The 17,500-nt window shown below is 36.6% G+C and overlaps 3 protein-coding genes across 4 annotated transcripts in view; 2 read left to right on the top strand and 1 right to left on the bottom strand.

Annotated features, from left to right (window-relative positions):
• Positions 1–7,228, top strand: part of pth1r (parathyroid hormone 1 receptor) — a 206,736-nt gene extending 199,508 nt beyond the window's left edge. The window contains exon 14 of one of the 2 annotated variants that reach the window (XM_073912036.1): positions 4,697–7,228. In XM_073912036.1, coding sequence (XP_073768137.1) covers positions 4,697–5,050 — 354 coding nt within the window. In that variant the 3' untranslated portion in view covers positions 5,051–7,228. 2 annotated transcript variants of the gene reach the window in all.
• Positions 1–17,500, top strand: part of LOC141377643 (uncharacterized) — a 160,205-nt gene that overhangs the window by 128,738 nt on the left and 13,967 nt on the right. The gene's annotated exons all lie outside the window — the stretch shown is intronic.
• The window catches only part of tmie (transmembrane inner ear), a 64,283-nt gene continuing 60,524 nt past the window's right edge, over positions 13,742–17,500 (bottom strand). The window contains 1 exon segment of the mRNA NM_001170648.1: positions 13,742–14,022. Within this exon segment, the coding sequence (NP_001164119.1) occupies positions 13,742–14,022 (281 nt within the window).

Genomic DNA, 17,500 nt, shown 5'->3' with positions numbered 1-17,500 from the left:
TGCATGTAAAGCAGTCCTGTGTGTAAAACTGATTTACTTAATGCACGGATGTCTGACATAAGCATAAAATCACATGCTCTCAAACATCTCGCATAAAACACATCTCACAAATCATGTTGCATGCATGAATACGCTTCTGGAGAACATTGTTGTTATGTAAATGCACCTTATATTGTGACTACGATTAAATTAAACTAATTTAAAAGAGTTATTTAATAGAGATCAGCTTGCTATAACTGAGACGGATAACCTAAGCCTAAAATACAAGTTATATCTTCTTTGCACTGAGGTCATATATTTGGTCCAGTTCTTTGAAATATACCGTAGTTGGGGTCGAGGTGAAGCCTCTCCTGTGGATCACCCCTGATCTTATTACTCTTTTTAGACAAAGCACGGTCAGCATTTTGTCAAGGTGTAATGCTGACTGCGAAAAATACAGGCAAGGCTAATCCCTGTATTTTTTTTTTTTTTTTTTTTTGTCCACACTGTCTTGTTTTAAGAATGCTAATCACATCTGGAATGAGATTAAATTACTGCCACATTAAATGAATAATATTAGAGTTTCTAATGCAATATTTCACGGCACTTTGATGACTGCTGAAGCATTTATTCAACATTTGTTCCTCTGTCGGTTCTTTTCGATTTATTATCATTAATTATTTTTTATTGAAATAAATCAGCAGCTGAAGTTAAGAATGATTTTCTTGAACATCTTTTACATAAACTTTATACGATTAGCATATCATACCTGCAGTACAGAAAGGAAATACTGTATTAGAATACTGGACATTAATGTGTTTTTAATGTTGTTCCCCAAGGTTCAGCACTGGGACCACTCATTTTATTCTATTTATGTAAATAACCATTATGTTTATGACATTATACAGTGTGTAACATCTTGAATCTTCATCTGATCTTCTTTAACAGGCATCTAATCTCAGTGTGTGTGTAACATACTGCGTTATAAGACTGGATATCAGATACTACATTAATGAAGTCATGTTATTTTGGTACCAGACTCAAATCTAAACCAACAGTATAAGTGTTTAGCTTCATTCCAAACTCCCATTCAAACCAAACTAATTATTTTCATACCTCGAAATTGCTTTGCTTATAGTTTTGCTCACTGACTAAATCATAATCCATCAAACTATGATCTGGTGGACCTAAAAAGTATTATGCACTATTTGACACTCCTAAATTGCTATCTCTACTTGTAAGAAGACATGTTTATTGGCTTCAAATTGTATTCAAAGAAAATAATTTAAATTATCCCTCCTGTTTACTTCTAATTATGAATATTTGATTAATTTTAAGAAAGCGTTTGATGTGTGTGTGTTTGTGTGTGTGTCTTAATCACACAAGTTAATTAAAAATGTAAGGATGTTCATCTAAAAATGCCAGGTTTCTGTGAGGTTATCTGAAATAAACAAAATCAGTGTAAAAAGAAATTAATTTATGGTAGGGACTACAAAGAAAACTGCACATTTGTGTGTATTTTTGAGTGCATGTGTGTGTGAAAAAAAATCACCATAGAACTCAGCACTTATTCATAGAAAATAGCTTGATTGCATTGAAAAATAAGGTCTTTCTTACTAAGAAATCTAAAATTAAAGCATTAAAGCATATTTACTGAACAAAAAGACAGTCTCCTATAGCTGTGGTCCTGTAACTGCAGCTGAGGGGCCATCCTATTCTCCTGGGGTGTATAAATGGGATTATGATTTTGAGTGCTTCAGTACAGGGTTGTATAGATTACCATTAACACAGGTAAAATACCCTACTTATTAAAAGTATGAAGTATGCCGAAAATAATGATTTTTTTTTTAACATGCAGAGCATATTATAATATATTTTTTGTATTAATAATGTAGATAAATAAAGCCCAGAAGTGTTACCGGAAATTTAAATGAATTATTTTTACTCCAGTATAATTGAGAAATCTAATTGGTTGCCGAGCAGCACAGAGACACAGTGGTGCAGTAAACACTGATGCAATGAGGTCACAGGTGTGTGTTACTGCAGTCATCTTTCAACACCAAGAAGAGGCTCAACCAATCATAATCCAGGACCAGACGCATACAGAAGTTTTACCGCCATATTACAATATACAGTAAATAGTTTATATATATGGTAATATGGCAATAATATATATATATATATATATATATATATATATATATATATATATATATATATATATATATATATATATATATATATATATATATATATATAAATTTTTTTTTCCAATTTCTATTTAACGGAGAGATCAATTTTTTCAACATATTTCTAAACATAATAGTTATAATAACTCATCTCTAATAACTGATTTATTTTATCTTTGCCATGATGACAGCACATAATATTAGACTAGATATTCTTCAAGACACTTCTATACAGCTTAAAGTGACATTTAAAAAGCTTAATTAGGTTAATTAAGTTAACTAGGCAGGTTAGGGTAATTAGGCAAGTTATTGTATAACGATTATTTGTTCTGTAGATTATCAAAAAAAAGTTAGCTTAAAGGGGCTAATAATTTTGTCCTTAAAATGGTCTTTAAAACATTAAAAACTGCTTTTATTCTAGCCGAAATAAAACAAATAAGACTTTCTCCAGAAGAAAAAATATTATGAGACATTGTGAAAATTTCCTGAATCTGTTAAACATCATTTGGGAAATATTTGAAAAAGAAACAAATTTAAAGGGGGGCTAATAATTCGCTAAAGGTGCACGTCATTACATTAGAATCAACATCATAGAAGTTAAGGAGTTATGTAAAGGGTTAGCAGTATATGAACATATCCTACATGCAGATTTACAGCATATAGTGTTCTTACAAACAAATTTTATATAGTGTCCTTCCAAAACAAATTATTATTGTACATGTACATATAACAACAATACATGTTCAATGCATTGAGTATTGAGCGTTTGTTGATCATTTCAAGTCATTGTAGGGTTGGCATCATCTCTGATCGAGTAGCACTACACAATCTAAAGGATAGAAGAAAAAAAAAACAATTAGCGTAGCTGCTGTTCATCATTTTTTGGCACAAGAGATATTAATGTAATGTGAAAGAATGCATTTGAAAAGTCGAATTTAACTGTATGTACCATTATATGATGCGTTGTGGATATTCTTAACTAAAAAAATATATGTTTTTGATCTGGTTTTAAACTGAGAAAGTGTTTCGGACATTATCAGGAATGCTTTTGCAGAGTTTAGGAGCCATATATGAAATTACTCGACCTCCTTTAGTGGACTTTGTTATTCTGGGTAATTCTTGACACATGTTTATGGCAGATTTATGACATGTAATGTGGTCTTGGTAATGTTAGGTTGACACGATAAAGGCATTGACAGGATTTGCCACCTTGGTTTTAGCAAGTGGGCATAAAGACATCTAAAAAAACAATCACCATTGCATTTAAAATGGTGTAACTGAGTGAATGACACTTAAAGAAGTTGACATAAGCATGCATGAAATCTTTTTCATATTCATGTTCAGAAAACAATTAGCGTAGCTGCTGTTCATAATTTATTTCTACAAGAGATATTAGATATTATTCTACACTGGTGGTGGTGTGGAGAGACTACCCCCCACCTTCCTTAAGATTGTAAAGCGCTTTGCGTATATGGTCATACACAATAAATGCACTATATAAATACACATTACATTACATACATACATTACATATTAATATATAATGCAGTTATATGATGCATTGTGTCAGTGGTCCCCAACCACCGGTACCGGCCACATAAGAAATCATAAATTATTTCTGTCGAAAATATTACCCCCGCGACTTGGTTTCTTCCACTCACCCCCGCCATCTCACATGAAATGGACTATGCCAAAATCCACCACGGAGCGGGAAGAACGATCGCTAGAATATAGCTCAGTGGTGGTTGTTGATAGTTTGAAGTAATAAAACAGGTATTATAGAGTCCACATCAGCAGAGCATTTAAGGATTGTGCATATATGTGTGCGTGCATCGCTAAGTAAGTACCCGAAATTATTGCAATATGTATCTATATGGAGTTTCACATAATCATACTCGTTAGGGCTGTAACATGCCAATGCATACATTAAATTCGGCTAAACGGTTGTATTATTGTTAATATGTTCGTCAGTGTTTGTCACAGATGTTATGTATTTGATGCATATAAACCTTAATTGAAACATAATCAGACCGCGATAGTGGAACTAGCGCATGCGCACTGAGTTGTTCATGATTAACCGGGATGCACGAGCGCAGCAGCTGTGTTCACGTGAAGAATCCTCATCTGGGTAGCTCTAGACACATGTTTATGACAGTTTTATGACATGTAATGTGCTCTTGGTAATATCAAGTTGACATGACAAAGATATTGACAAGATTTTGTTCTGTCAAGTGCTCATAAAGACATCTCAGAAATGATCACCGATGCATTTAAAATAACCAAGCATATGATAAGCATCATAAGCATGCATGAAATCTCTTTTAAAATTGTTGCAAACTGTTTATATGAATTTAAACAAATTAAATTTAGTAATGTTCAACTTAACTTGTATGTTTAAATTCAGCCCATATGAATTGTTTTCAGCCACTTACCTTAAAAAATGGAGTAAATTCTATGGAATAATTTCTTCAGTGCATGCAGATTTAAAAAACACTGTTTGATTCACACATATCTTTCACACTCTTTAGGTCCAAGCGGAAATCAAGAAGGCCTGGAACAGAAGGACTCTTGCTCTGGACTTCAAGAGAAAAGCCAGGAGCGGCAGTAACACATACAGCTATGGACCCATGGTTTCTCACACCAGTGTTACCAATGTGACGGCGCGGGGGCCGCTGGCCCTTCACCTCACCAACCGACTGGGGCACGTCACCACTAACGGCCACAGAAACCTTCCGGGATACATAAAAAACGGCTCCGTTTCAGAAAACTCCATCCCGTCCTCGGGTCACGAGCTTCACATTCAGGAGGAAGAGCCTTCGAAGACCTTCCAGATGGAGAAAACCATCCAGGTGGTGGAGGAGGAAAGAGAAACCGTCATGTGACTTTACTGACGGACAAATGCTAGATATATTGAAGGATTCAAGAGTCCTTCGCTTCTCAGGATTTCCTTACAATTGCTGTTGTTGGAGACACAGAGAAAGACCGGAGAAATGAGCCACGAGTCTGGAAGCTACTGCAGCATCTTCACCAGCAGCATTTGGTAAAGGAGAACAGACTTTGCTTTGGATTTTTTTAAATATTAGATATTCGCACTGTAGACAAGCAACTGCGGTGCTTTCAGGTCGTCATATCACCTCCATACACGAAGAACGGTGAGTTTGCATCAGGATCACGTCATATAAAGCATTGTGGGAACGTGAATTGTACATAAAGAAGACACTCGTGTTATTTTTAAATACGTAATGTTTTTGATCAGCACTAATGTCGTTGTATTTACACTAGTCCAAACAGATGCCAGTAGAGGCCATCTTTGTACTATTCTAGCAGTGTTTTATTTAACGGTAGAAAATGTGATGTTTAAGCCTTGAGCGTTTGCGTCTCAGTTGTTGCCAAATCTTGCCACGCTGTATTGACGATAAAAAAGATGATTCCCTCTAGAGATTCATACGCAGTGGCGTAGCGCAAAATGCAGAGGCCCCACTCCAGATCACCGACGGAGCCCCCAGTTGAAAGCGGGGGGTGGGGTTGGGGGGGCAGAGCCAGAGATATACACATATACACATATATCTGTGATCAGGAGTTTTCCTGGATGTTAGTATGCATTTTTTTTTTTTAATTATGAAAATTATAAGTTTACATCACATTTTTACATTGATGGATCAGTGACCGCACGGGCATTCCTGACTTAAAGCTTGTGTTTGTGTGTACAGAAATGTACTATTCACCCTCCCTGTTAAATTTAATCTAATCATGTCCTGAAGCACAGCTCCTCTCCTGCTTTCACTTCTCATACTGACGGAGGGAGCGACTCGTTTGTGAATGAATCTCCGTTATGAGCGACTTGTTCACTAGCCGACAATAATACAAGTTTCTGGCAGCGCAGCATCTCGTTGTCATATTTCTTTTGCATTGTTTGCTGATTTTATTCAACAAAACTAGCATAAGCCGAGTGTTTAGTGCGAGTTGGAGCTACTTTGCGGTATGGTGAATGCAGTAAGTGACTGTTATCATCAATAACGCTACCTGTTTAGCACAAATTTCAGAACATACAAAAACGTAAAAAACTTGATCTTACCTATGAAATGTTCTGCCTTTGTGCTTTGTTTTCTTTGTTTGCTCGTTACTACACTCGTAGACAGCGCTAAAGTCCAGCATCTTCACGTAATAACACTGTCTTGACTAGTGCGGTTGAATGACATTTGTCCTGGGAGCACTGTACCAATGTGGCGGCGCTATTGACGCATGCTCAGGGTCCCTATGCGATATCTATGATGTCTATGACATATATCTATGTCACAAATTGAGGAGCGGGGAAAGGAGGCTGGGTGGAGCGACAACGCTGGGAATCCTTCACAAACTGAGGAGCGATCACAAACTGAAAGCAGCGAGAGCGTCAAAGTAGCCAGAAGTCATTCATTTTTTAACGAGAACCGGCGGCGAGAAACAGCGGCGCGTCTTATTGGCTATGACGCAGTTCGGCGGCAAGCAATCAGAATGAAGTAGTCCACCGCTTGAGAGGAGTTCAGAGAACACAGACCTGTGAACTATGGTTCTGACCACAGTTGTTCCCAAGAGTTTGATTATTGCGGTTCCTGGATTCAATTATTGAAAATCGCGACGACGTGCGGGCCCGTCCGCTACGCCACTGTTCATACGGTTGCTTTATTGGCCGTGATAATGAAGTAATTTCGCCACTGGTGAAATGTCGACAGATTTTATTTTGTTCATAATATTTAGCGTATAAGTGTGAGCTTTTCGTTTTCAGGCTAATGTTTGGGCTGCCTTAACCATTTCAATACATCACAGCTAACTAATCGCTTTGTATATTAGTCAATACCTTGATTTGAGCTGGTATGGTTTTGGAGTTGCTATGCTATTTTGAGTGGTTCCAGTTTTATTGAGATTCCAAAATATGACCTCTTACCTTTGAGTACTGTTCAAATTGACTACCCTTCGGTTATGTTGGGGGCTGTTTTTATAAGAATGGTTCGGAGGAGGGATACATTCAAAATTTGTAACAAAACGGGGTTGGGAAACGCTGCATTACAGGAACTGTATGTTGAACCGTTGAATGAAAGCCTTGTTATTAGTGACACCGGTGGATGTTTAGTGAACTGCAGCCAGCATTCAAGACACTGTGGCGAGTAGACTATATTATTTCGAACGATATATTGAAGATATTTTAAAACCCAATCAGAGTTATTTAAAAAAAAAATTTAATTGAAGTAAATAAATAAAAAACGAACTACTTTTAGCAAATTGCAGAGAATGAACATCCAGATACTTTTTTTCTAAATATGTACTGCACACTTTCCTCTTACTAACAACACCAACAAAATATGAAAGCCGTTAGGAAATCGGATAATCATAGGCAACCCAGGCTCATCCTGAAAACGTAGTCCCGTGGACGTTTCAGGAGACCGTAAAATACATCCCGGGAGGTACGTAGTTTTGCAGTTTTTGTTTTCACGAATCCGCGAGAGGCCGCTGTGTGCGCTTTTTCGTATCTCAAATGTCTCTCGTGAGTGCCGTTCGTGCCCGCGCTGTTCTCATGTAAACCCACCAGAGGCCGCTGTCTGACTGACTGAATGATTGACTGTGCGACCGGCCAAGCGGCTGACCCGCCCTCCTCCTTCCCTAAACCCAACCAATTTTACTGATTGACCCGCCCGCCCGCTCACTTCCCTAACCCCGACCAACAATTTAGAAAAGCAGTCCAGAAAAAGTAAAGCCCTCGTCTGATTTTTCACCACGTTTTCGGATTTCACCACATTCTCACCCTGTTATGAACTTTATTTTTTGGATTTTGTTTTTGTATTACTGGAACCGCGCTTCCCTGGACTCGAACACGGTCGCCGTGGTCAACTCCTGCTCTCTGCATTTGAAGTCTGCCGATGTACACGATGAGCTGACTGGACAAACTGGTTGCAGCGGGAAAGCCCTCCACAGGGAGGTAATCGGTCAGCCCGTAAGCGCAAAAGGGAACAGCGTCATACCGCAAAAAAATTCAACACAGCCATACTTACCTCCAGGACATATTTCGCGGCCGTTAGAAACGTCCACAGGACTATGCTTTCAGAATGAGCCTGGGTTGATCATAGGACAATGGATATTTATGAATGAATTGACCAGCATCATGCTGACAGACGAGCTCATTAAAATCAATTTGCAATAAAATCTGTATTATAAAGTGTATTTGAGACTATAGACACTAAACATTAGGTTACAGTGAGACTACAGTTTAAATTAGTCCATTTTCTACGGCATTATAGCATTTTTTTTGCGAAAAATAACCCAAATTCATCTCAAAAGGCTTTCACAGACAACCTAAGAAATCTGGAAAGGCTTTTTGTTTATGTTGCGTTACAAGCTGTTCACACATTGGCAGTAAACAGAGCTTTAATATATTCTTACATGCAGCCCCCTTTAACAGAACACACGATTTGAAGCTTCATTTGTGTGTAGACAAGTGTAAACTGGTATTAATATTAAAGATAAACCCATATGAAATACAGCAAAATACCCCAAATTTACAATATATACACTTAAAATATTGCTACAGCTTTGCATTCAACAAATGAAAAGTGATTACATTGTTTTCAGTAATATAAAGAAGCTAAATGAAGAACAAATACTGATCTGTTGAGCATTTGATCATTTTCATGACAGCTATTTAGATTAATTACTGTATATTCTTTTGGCAACACTTCACTTACTGTACCGTCCTTTTATCCTCGGTTATTTTCTTTTAGACTGTATACTTCAAAAACTCTTGGCCTTCTTGTAAATAAGTTACGAGTATGATATTCATACTGTAAGAGTTTTCAGGGAATTCGTGATTCAAATCCTCTGGAGAGCTGTTTACTGAATATATTCCTCACTTTCCCCCTGTTATCACATGATAAATGACTCTCATATATGTTTACGTGTAGATTTCATCCTGAAAAGCCTTCTCATGCTATTACAGTCACAGTCGGGTGTTTATATAATGTATGTTATTACTGTAAGTATGAGGATCAGGCCAAATTACAGTCGTTTATATTTTTAGTTCCTGCAGCCGTTAGAAAGTGTGTGCTGGGATTTCAGTAAGTCAGTATTTTCAGCCTGATCTCACGAGGAAACGTAACTATATTACGTTTTGCAAGTTAGTAGCTAATTTGTATGAATTCAGTAGTACGAAAAGGTACGTTTTTTTAAAAGGAGGCATGGCCAAAACAAAACCCCACCCCTGAACCCAACCGTCATTGGTGGATGAGTAAATCATACTAAAATGTATGAATGAGATTGTACAAATTTATACAAATTAGCAACTAAATCAAGTAGTTACGAATTACAATTATTACGTCAATTTAGTGGCTAATTCGTACAAGTTCAGTTATAAAAAAAATTTACGCTTTTAAAAGGAGGCGTGGTCAAAACCAAATCCCACCCCTAAACTTAACAATTCACAAGTCTGTACTTTCAGTCTGATCTCACGAGAAACTAGTTTACATCTTGTCAATTTAGAGGCCAATTTGTGCAATTTATTTATATTAAAATGCAAAAATTTTTAAAAGGAGGCGTGGCCAAAACCAAACCCCACCATCATTTATGGATGAGTAAATCGTACTAAAATATATGAATGAGATCATACAAATCCATACCAATCAGCTACAATCTAAAAGTTACGAATCACAATTATTTTGTCAATTTAGTGTCTAATTTGTACGAGTTCAGTTATACGAAAATGCATAGTTTTTAAAAGAAGGTGTGGCCAAAACCCCAATTCTAAACTTATTTTACAAGTCTGCATTTTCAGTCTGATCTTATGAGGAAAGTAACTATTTTACATTTTGTAAGTGTAGTAGCTAAGTCATATGAGTTTAGTCATTTGAAAATGTATTATTTTTAAAAGAAGCTTTGGCAAAACCAAACCCCAACCCTAAGCCCAACCATCATCGGGGGATGAGCAAATCATACTAAAATGCATGAATAAGATTGTACAAATTAATACGATTTAGCCACTAAATCAAACAGTAACGAATTGACTTTAGCGTTGGTTTTACTGTATGAGAGAGGATCATGCCCAATAAAAGTCGTTTATATTTTTAGTTCTTGCAGCCGTAAAAAAGTAAAGTGTGGGCTGAGATTTTACTTAAGTCAGTTTTTTCAGCATGATCTCACAAAAAAAGCATAACGAGTTTATGTTCTGTACAAAACCTTTTATACGATTTAAACGAAAATGTAACATTTTTAAAAGAAGGCTTAGCCAAAACCAAACCCCACCCTTAAACGAAACATTTCACAAGCCTGTATTTTCAGTCTGATCTCTTGAGGAAACTATTTTACGTTTTATAAGTTAAGTAGCTAATTTTGATTTTTTTTAAAAGGAGGCGTGGTCAAAACCCCACCCTTAAACTGAACTATCATTGGGGGATGTTGTACTAAAATGTATGAATGAGCCCGTACAAATTCATACGAATTAGCCACTAAATCAAATAGTTACGAATTGACATGAGATAGCCTCTGTATTACTGCACGTGAGAGAATCATGCCAAATTATATTTGTCGTTTATATTTTTAGTTCCAGCATTTGTAAGAAAACAAAGAGTGTGTGCTGGGATTCCACTCAAGTCTGTATTTTTAGCCTGATATCAAAAGAAACATTAACTATTTTACATTTTGTAAGTTTAGTAGCTAATTTGTACGAGTTAATTTTTAAAATGTTACATTTTTAAAACAGGGTGTGGCCAAAACCAAACTCCATCCCTAAACCCGACCGTCATCGGGGAATGAGCAAATCCTATTAAAATGTATAAATAAAAGTGTACAAATTCATATGAATTAGCCACTACATCAAATACATAACTATTTGGTCGGTTTAGTAGCTAGTTCAGTCATGCAAGAATGTACGATTTTTTTAAAAGGAGGCATGGCCAAAATCAAACCCCATCCCTAAATCCAACCATCATTTGGGTATGAGCAAATCCTACTAAAATGTACGAATGAGATCATACAAATTCATACGAATTAGCCACTAAATCAAACAGTTATGAATTGAAGGATCAGGCCAAATTACAGACGTTTATATTTTTACTTCCTGGAGCCATAAGAAAGTAAATAGTGTGTGCTGATATTTCACTCAAGTCAGTATTTTCAGCCTGATCTCATGAGGAAATGTAACTATATTACGTTTTGTGCAAAACTTTTAAACGATTTATACAAAAATGTACAACTTTAAAAGAAGCCATGGCCAAAACCCAACGCAAACCCAACATGGTCTAAACGTAACATTTGACAAGTCTGGCAGCGTTACTATTTTACATTTTGCCGTCTTAGTGTCTAATTCGCAGTTCAGCAATACGAAAATGTAAAAAGTGTGTGCTTGGATTTCACACAAGTCTGTATTTTCAGCCTGATCTCACAAGGAAACGTAACTTCTTTCTGATAGCTAATTTGTTTGAGCTCATTTTAAAAATGTACGTCTTTTAAAAGGAGACGTGGCCAAAACCAACCCCTAAACACAATCGTCATTGGGAAATGAGCAAATTCTATTAAAACGTATACGAATACAAATAAGCCACTAATTCAAAACGTTGCATATTGGCGTGAGATAGCGTTGGTATTTTTGGTTTTCAGCTCGCGGTCTGTTATGTATAATCTAATGCTGCTTTTTGTGACTCCATGTATATACGTTAATATTGTTTACGCAACACACGAAACATTATGAGCTAAATCTGTTCCTGTCTCTGGAATGTAAACGGCATATAAAAGGAACATATTTAAGAAAGAAAGAAAAACGTCGTAATTTCGAACATGCTTCAATTTAATGTTACAATTGAAATGGACGTTTTTTTGCTTGTTTTGTTTGTTCTGCACATTTTAGCTTCTGTTGTATTATTTATAAAATGTAATCTATTTTTGCACTTTGTATGTCTTGGTGCTCAGTTGAGGTTGATTAGGAAATGACGGCTGGAAGGATGGATGGTCGTTAAGTTATTATTTATTGGACTGTCGTGTAGATCTGCGTAACAGATCAATAAGTGAAGAATTGATTTTATTTTTACAGCGTTAATAAGTGCTTTACAAAGTGTTACGCATTATAGCATCACACTTCATGTACTTTTTTAGAAAATATTGTTTTAGGAATATTTTGACCAAAAAAATGACAATTGTTTCCGCATTTATTGCTCGTTTCTTAATTACGACCGAATTCCAAGCAACATTAAAGCACCTGAGGAGTAAATGATGAACGTTTTATTTTGTTAACGATTCTTTGAATTTGTTTTTAAAGTGCAGCTGTTGTGGATTATGAAAAGTTTTGGTCTCGGGAGTCCCTGAGAACAGGCAGACATGCTTAAAAGTAAGACTTTTATTGATATGTTCATTCATTCATTTTCCTTCAGCTTAGTCTCTGATTATCACTGGTCATCACACCAGAATGAACCGCCAACTATTCCAGCATATGTTTTGTGTAGCTTCCAGCCACAACCCAGTGCTGGGAAACACCCACACACACACATTCACACAGATACTCAGAGTACGGCCAATTCAGTCAATCAATTCCCCTATAGCGCATGTCTTTGGACTGTAGGGGAAAGTGGAGCACCCGGGGGAAACCCCACGCCAACGCAAATGCTAACCGGTCCAGCTAGGACTTGAACCAGTATCTTCTTGTACCAATGCTAACCACTGAGCCACCGTGCAACCATATTGACTTATAATATGCATTTAGTTCTTATGTTATTTGCGTAATGACTCCTAAACAAGTCGCAAAATTATGTTTTACCAAACCTCTCATTTGCATGATGCTAATTGGCTTGTTGTGATTGGCCTACAGCACATGCTGGATTGTGAATGACCAACTACTGCATTATGAAGTGTCGAAAGGGGCTACACGATGACTCAGCACAGCAAGAAGGCCGCTGGTTTGAGTCGCGTCGGCAGTGGGCCCGTTGTCATTTCTGTGTGGAGTTTGCATGTTCTGCCCGTGTTGGCGTTGGTTTCCCACACAGTCCAAACACATGAGCTATAGGAGAATTGATGAACTAAATTAGCCGTAGTGTACGAGTGTGTTACTCACACAGTACTGGGTTACAGCTGGAAGGGCATTCACTGCGTAAAACATATGCTGGAATAGTTGACGGTTCACTCCACTGTGGCAACCCCTGATGAATAAGGGGACTGAGCTGAAGGAAAATAAATGAATGAATAAGTTTACACCCGGTGCACATTCAGATTTCACTCTGCAGTGTGTTCTCATTCTCTTGAGCTGTGTGACGCACTGCTTGACAGAGCATTTTCCAAAATCCATAATGGGGCGCTTTTAATATGACATTTTTGTTTGTTTGTTGATGTTGTTGTTTATGTTACATAAATGAAACCGAACCGTGCAGCAGTGTTGTATTATTTAGTGCTGATCATGTGTATCATAAGAAATGAATGAACGTGTATAATTAAGAGAATCATTTATTGTCACCGTTTGCTATTTACAAATAAAATATTCTGTAAATGTACATTTATAAATTTTCTTACAAAAAATAAAAAATGGCGGATGAAAGTTGCGCGGAGACACCCCTGAGGTGTGTGAGTGTTCATTTCTTCGCAGGCTTCTTGGCACCTCCTTTCTCCTCTGCTTTTTCTCCTCCTTTTTTACCTTTTCCTCCGTCTGATGCTTCTTTCTTTGGTGCTCCTTTCTCCCCTTTTTCTCCCTTTTCTCCTTTCTTCTTTGCGGGTTCCTCTTTCTCCTCTTCTTTACCTTCTTTTGCACCTTTGCCTTCCTTTTTGCTCTCTTTTTCTTTCTTCTTTTTCTCCTTTTCTCCGTCCACCTTTCCTGCGACGGTTGGCACCTCCTCCTTCACCTCAACCTTTGCCGCTAAACCAAAAAAGAAAAAGGATTGAGCAGTTATTAAAAATTTTTGACAAACTTTTGCACAACTTTAAAAAAATTATGATTTAGGAAAAATATCTATTGTACTGTATCCATTAGGGCTGTGCAAATAATCGAAATTAAATCGCAATTTGAAACGTTGAAATTAGCCAATCGCAGGAGGCTGCAATATAAAATTGAAGTCAGAATTATTAGCTCCCCTATGAATTTTTTTTCTTTTTTAAATATTTCCCAAATGATGTTTAACAGAGCAAGGAAATGTTCACAGTATGTCTGATAATATTTTTTCTTCTGGAGAAAGTCTTATTTGTTTTATTTCGGCTTGAATAAAAGCAGTTATTAATTTTTTAAACACCATTTTAAGGACAATATTATTAGCCACTTTAAGCTATATTTGTTTTTGATAGTCTACAGAGCAAACCATCATCATATAATAACTTGTCTAATTACCCTGCCTAGTTAACCTAATTAACTAAGCCTTTAAACGTCACTTTAAGCTGTATAGAAGTGTCTTGAAGAATGTCTAGTCTCATATTATTTACTCTCATCATGGCAAAGATAAAATAATTCAGGTATTAGAGATGAGTTACTAAAACTATTATGAATAATAATGTGTTGAAGAAATCTGCTCTTCGTTAAACAGAAATAAAACAGGCGGCTAATAATTCTGACTTCAACTGCCGTCTGTGTGTGACAGTTTTACTAGCCAATTGAGTGTGCACACTTTCATTCTGCCCAATCAGAATTGCGCGGAATTATGCGGAACGCCCACAATAAAACAAATACAAACAAACAAAAAAGCGCGGATGAATGGGATGAGGGCGTCTGAGAAGCATTAATAGACTAAATCATATCAGTAAGAAAAAAGAACATCAGTAATGAGCCAATATTTTGGATTCAAAGTCACAGACACCAAATCAAAAACAGGTCATTTGTATGAGCTGCCATAGAATTGTTGCCAGCACTAAGTTGACTACAAAATTAAATCAACAAAATTAAATCGAAATCACAATATCTGTTAAAAAAATTGCAATTAGTTATTGTCCCCAAATCGCTCTGCCCTAGTGTTACACGTTTTAATAAGAGATGTCAAAATATCAACAAAAATAGTTCATGAATTAACAAAATTGATTAACAAAATATCAATAGAAAAAATGTAAATATAAGATGAGCAGAAATAAGTATGTCTGATCGCATGTAAAAATGAAGAGATATACAGCTTCCACTAGTCTTATCCCTTACTTTAACAGGTTTCACCACTGCAAAATGATTATGTGTTTACTCCTAACAAACATACATATATATATATATATATATATATAGTTGAAGTCAGAATTATTAGCCCCCTTTTGATTTTTTCTTCTTTTTTAAATATTTTACCAATGATTTTTACCAGGGCAAGAAAATTTTCACAGTATGTCTGATAATTTGTTTTAAAAAAATCTTATTTGTTTTACTTCGGCTAGAATAAAAACAGTTATTAATTTTTTAAAAACAATTTTGGTACAAAACTATTAGGCCCTTTAAGCAAAATTTTTTTCGATAGACTACAGAACAAACCATCGTTATACAATGACTTGCCTAATTCCCCTAACCTGCCTAGTTAACCTAATTACCCTAGTGAAGCCTTTAAATGTCACTTTAAGCTGTATAGAAGTGTCTTGAAAAATATCAAGTAAAATATTATTTACTGTCATCATGGCAAATATAAAATAAATCAGTCATTAGAAATAAGTTTTTAAAACTATTATGATTAGAAATGTGCTGAAACAATCTTCCCTCCATTAAACTTAAATTGGGGATAGAAATAAACAGGGGCGCAAATAATTAAGGAGAGCTAATAATTCTGACTTCAACTGTGTGTATGTATATATATATATATATATATATATATATATATATATATATATATATATATGACCCTAAGCACAAAGGTAAAATAACAAAGAAGTGGCTTCACAACAACTTTGTGACTGTTCCTGAATGGCCCAGCCAGAGCCCTAACCTAAACCCAATTGAGCATCTCTGGAGAGAAGTAAAAACGCCTGTCCACCGACGTTGACCATCCAACCTCACAGAACTTGAGAGGATCTGCATGGAGGAATGACAGAGGATCCCCAAATCCAGGTGTGAAAACTTGTTGCATCTTTCCCGGAAAAACTCATGGCTGCATTACATCTAAAGGAGGGGGGCTTCTGCTAAATACTTAGGACCATGTGATAGTTTAATAAATCTGCAAAAACGTCAACAATTCTGTGTTTTTTCCTGTCAGTATGACGAGCTGCGTGCACATTAATGAGGAAAACTGAGGATTGTTATTGAGGATTAACTTAAATGATTTGGTGACACTTTATTTTGATGGACCGTTTGAGTTTCAGTAGACTGTCTGCTTAATATCTGCTGATACTGCTCCTTCAACAGGCATTTCACTGACTATCATTGTATCTTGATCTATCATCAATCCACCCCATATGTTTGGACTGTGGGGAAAACTAGAGCACCCGGAGGAAACCTACGCCAACACGGGGAGAACATGCAAACTCAGAGCCAGCCGGGACTCAAACCAGCAACCTTCTTGCTATGAAGCAACAGCGCTACCCACCAAGCCACCATGCATTTTAAATATAAACCTTAATTCTCCAGCAGTACTTTCTGCATGATCTGAAATACACAAAGGAAACCTCTCCAAACCTCATTCCTTTATCATTCCCAAAACATACAGTCATCTGTCTTCAACCTCCAAGTTCTAAAAGCGTCAGGTTACCGCGAGTGTATCCTGAGGTCACAGTGGGATTTAAACAGACCGGACTGTAAATACTGTAAGCAAACGTGATCAGATTGTCCAAATCATTCTGCGGCTGCTCTGAATTCCATCACACGTTTCTGTACGGGAAAATGATCCAACTGTAATATTTCCCCCTCCCTCATATTCACCCTATCCACACAATATTAGTACATTCCACCGCCGAGGCCTTTACAAGATGATTTACACCGGGACTGAGACACTGAAGAATAATATTTCTCTACAGTAACAACATGCATTCATGATTATTCCAAACATGATCAGACCCTCGTGTTGGAGCTTCATGTTGAGTCAGGCGCTGGGATTATCAATTCTGTTATGCAGGAATCACTTTCATAAGGGGTTTAAACCCAGTTGTGTGTCAGCAGTGTGAATATAACCTGCTTCTAATGCTAAAAAAAATTATTAATTCTATATTTTTATAATCAGACTTGATCAAAACAGTCTGGAGAAACACTCTGATCAGCAATCTCCCTTTTCATGATGTCATAAGAGAGGAAAAGCCCCGCCCACTGGTGATCATCTATTCCTCATTAGCATAGGAAGTCAGTCTTGTTTTTGAATCTGCCTCTATGCTGACACAGGCATTTGTAGCTCCGCCCTCTTTTAAAAAAAAGAGCACAATCTCATTTGCATTTAAAGCGTCGGTCACCAAAACAA

This window comes from Danio rerio, chromosome 2 (genome assembly GCF_049306965.1).
Source record: "Danio rerio strain Tuebingen ecotype United States chromosome 2, GRCz12tu, whole genome shotgun sequence".
NCBI classification, from domain to species: Eukaryota; Metazoa; Chordata; class Actinopteri; order Cypriniformes; family Danionidae; genus Danio; species Danio rerio.
Note: the sequence above shows the minus strand (reverse complement) of the source record. Positions and strands in the feature narration are given on the sequence as shown.